Here is a 2,809-nt window from a genome sequence, read left to right as displayed (position 1 = left end):
CCCCTTGCAGATGTGGTTGGGGCAAGGAGTAAAGAAGACTGGGAAGATCCTGGCTATCAAAGAGGCAAAACTGTGCTGCAAACTTGGAAAACGTTTTAACTCACAATTTAATTATTGACCTGAGTGCTTTTCTTTGTAGGGGTTTTGATACTACCCGAAGGCACCAAGTATGCAACATATTTCTTCAAAAACTGTAAGATCACATAAACGGCATTTAATTGAATACTTAGCTCAATTCTTCCAAGTCATTCATTTAAAAATTGTTTTCAGTAGTTATACTCATGGAATAAGTGACAAATAAAAGCTACTTTTCACGTTTATTTTAATTATTTGCAAAAGAAAATACATTAAACAATGGCAGTTGGCTTTGCTAAATTAAAATAAAATGATCTCGAGTAGAAAACGTAAAAAATGAATCAAGATAAGTAGAAATGGTAGCAAACAATAATAAATAAGTTTTCTAATATTAACAAAGCAAAATAAAATTGACCAAATGCTTTTGACACTACTAGCTTTTTTTTTTAATTTTCATTTTTTAAACAAACATATGCAAAGAGCTTAAGGATTATAAGTGGCTGTGTTTAAAAAAAAAAAAAAAACTGGTCTGCAATTGGCAGCTGAGTTTCTCCTGGAGCCACCACCGCAGCAGCGGCTGATAAAGTGCGTGCGCCAAGTTTCCTAAAAGACGCCAAGGTTCTCGCGATCGGATACACATACTGGGTATGTTTATACAATATATAAATCTTAAAGTTCCCTGTTTTCTAACAGTTCAGTAGTCAAAAGTTATCCACTTTGGAAGCACTAATTTTGCGTTTCATTGTGCATTTTGGAAAACAACTTCAGAAGACTAAATCTCACACACTTGAGTGCGCAACACACAAGGATGGATGCCAAGGGCGTAAAATAAATTAAACCCAAACCAGCGACAGAGAAGAAGATGCGACGTTTTAGCAGCGTATTGGCAGCAGGGAACTAGAATAACGATGCCATATATGGGTACATACAATTATATCGTATCTATCTACGCGGGGGGGGGGGGGCAGAAGGTGGGCGGAAAGGACATAACTTTAACAGAAAGGTTTTCATCACACAATATGGACCTTAGGAAGTTTGGAACAGCGGCGGCATTTGCAAACCATCAAATGTAGCTGCCATCTGAAGCCAAGTCGTTGCTAAACAACGACCGTCGCAGAGCAAAAATTAACGGGTGCGGGGATCTTTAACCGCGGGACTTCCCGCGCACTGGGAAAGGGCAGTTTTGTTTCTGTTTTCAGGCTTCTGTCACCTTCCTAACTTGCCTCATCCGAGTCACTGTAATGGGAATGGGGAGAAAATTCCCCGTCGCTTCTGTGGGACCGAGGGGAAGTTTTGCTGTTTTCTTCCTGCACTGGCTGCAAGATGCTCCCAGGGAGCGAAGGCGACAAATTCTTTTGCGCCATCATCGCTGTCAGGGCGCTGTCCTCGAAAGTCGAGAAGTGCAGCGCGTCCAGCTGCACCGAGTACCCTCCCGCAGAGGCCGGAGCTGAGAAGCGAGTCCGGCAACTACCGGGCGGGGTCGGCCGCTGGCCCCCTCCGGAGGCCTGCTGAGCCCCTGCTGTGGTCGCGTTGCCCGCGCCCCCTTCATAGGAGGCAGCGGCTCGAAGGTGGTGGTGGTCGCTTTTGCAGGAGGCTGGCGGTGGCGGTGGCTGCTCCCCACCGCTGGGCGTTTGTAGCAGCTCGGATAAGGCGTTGATGTAGATTTGGGCCATCTGCAGGGTCTCATATTTGGACAGCTTCTTGTCGTTGTTGAACGACGGGATAACATTGCGCAGCTGGTCGAAGGCGTGGTTCAGCCCATGCATCCTGCGCCGCTCTCTTGCGTTGGCTGCCAGCCGTCTCTGCTTCTGCACCCCATTCACCTGTTTGCTGGAAGGGGCCCGCTGGCGGCTGCAGCCCAGCTCGTCTACCACCATCCCGCCTTTCAGCTTGCACAGCTGTTCCCGCACTTTCACAGGCCCGGGGCTCTTGCTGCTACTGGCACCACCGCTGCTCCTCCTTACCAGCTCCCCCCGACCGTCCGTCTCGTCCCGGGGCGCCGCGGCCTCTGCGGCACCCAACTCCGGGGAATGCAGCAAATACTGGGCGGCGCGTGCCGTGCAGATGCCCTGCAAAGTGGGAGCCAGCCAGGCGCGTGGGTCGGTGCTGTCCAGGAGCGACAGCTCGGGTGGGTAGACGGGATGCTCTCTCGCCTGCAAAGTTGCAGGTGGTTGTGGCGGCGGCGGCGGCGGCGGCGGGAGATGATGCGGCTGGGGATGGCGATGGTGGTCTCCCAACTCCTTCACTTCAGCCCACTCTTCTGCAGGCAGCAGGCGGGACATTGCACTGCAGAGGCTCGGAGGCTCAGGATCGGAGGCAGCACTGGCACAACCGCCCAACCAAAAAAAGGCCCTTTCCGGGTCTCTTCGGCAACGTCTTATTTTTTTTTTTTTTCCCTCCTCGACCCTCCCCCACCCACTCGGAGATCACACACCAGGTCGCGTGCAACGAAGCTTCTCCGGTTGCTGAAGGCGCTGCGCCCCTTTAAAAAGCGGCACGCGCCACTCAGTCTCCCCCCGCTCCTCTCCCAGCCCCCTCCTCGCGCCGGTCGCGTGTCTTCTCAGCCAATGGAGGGCGCGGGCAGGCGCGTGCGAGCAGCCAATCAAAGAGTTTTTACACCCGGAGAAAAGTTCTGGTGTGCAGAGGACTCCGGCGCCTGCTCCGCTTTTTTTTTTTTTTTTTTTTTTTATCCTCCTTTAAATTCGTCAGATTCATATGTTAATTGCAGGGCTGT

The 2,809-nt window shown here is 51.0% G+C and overlaps 1 protein-coding gene across 1 annotated transcript; it reads right to left on the bottom strand.

Annotated features, from left to right (window-relative positions):
- Positions 1–307: 307 nt before the first annotated feature.
- ATOH1 (atonal bHLH transcription factor 1) lies at positions 308–2,535 on the bottom strand. The gene has a single exon (XM_003924022.4). It carries the CDS (start codon positions 2,355–2,357, stop codon positions 1,290–1,292), a length of 1,068 nt encoding a protein of 355 aa, XP_003924071.1. The 5' UTR covers positions 2,358–2,535; the 3' UTR covers positions 308–1,289.
- Between the last annotated feature and the right edge of the window lie 274 nt (positions 2,536–2,809).

The sequence above is a fragment of the Saimiri boliviensis genome, chromosome 3, assembly GCF_048565385.1.
Source record: "Saimiri boliviensis isolate mSaiBol1 chromosome 3, mSaiBol1.pri, whole genome shotgun sequence".
Lineage (NCBI taxonomy): Eukaryota > Metazoa > Chordata > Mammalia > Primates > Cebidae > Saimiri > Saimiri boliviensis.
The sequence above is the reverse complement of the archived record's forward strand: the minus strand, read 5'-3'. Positions and strand labels throughout refer to the sequence as shown.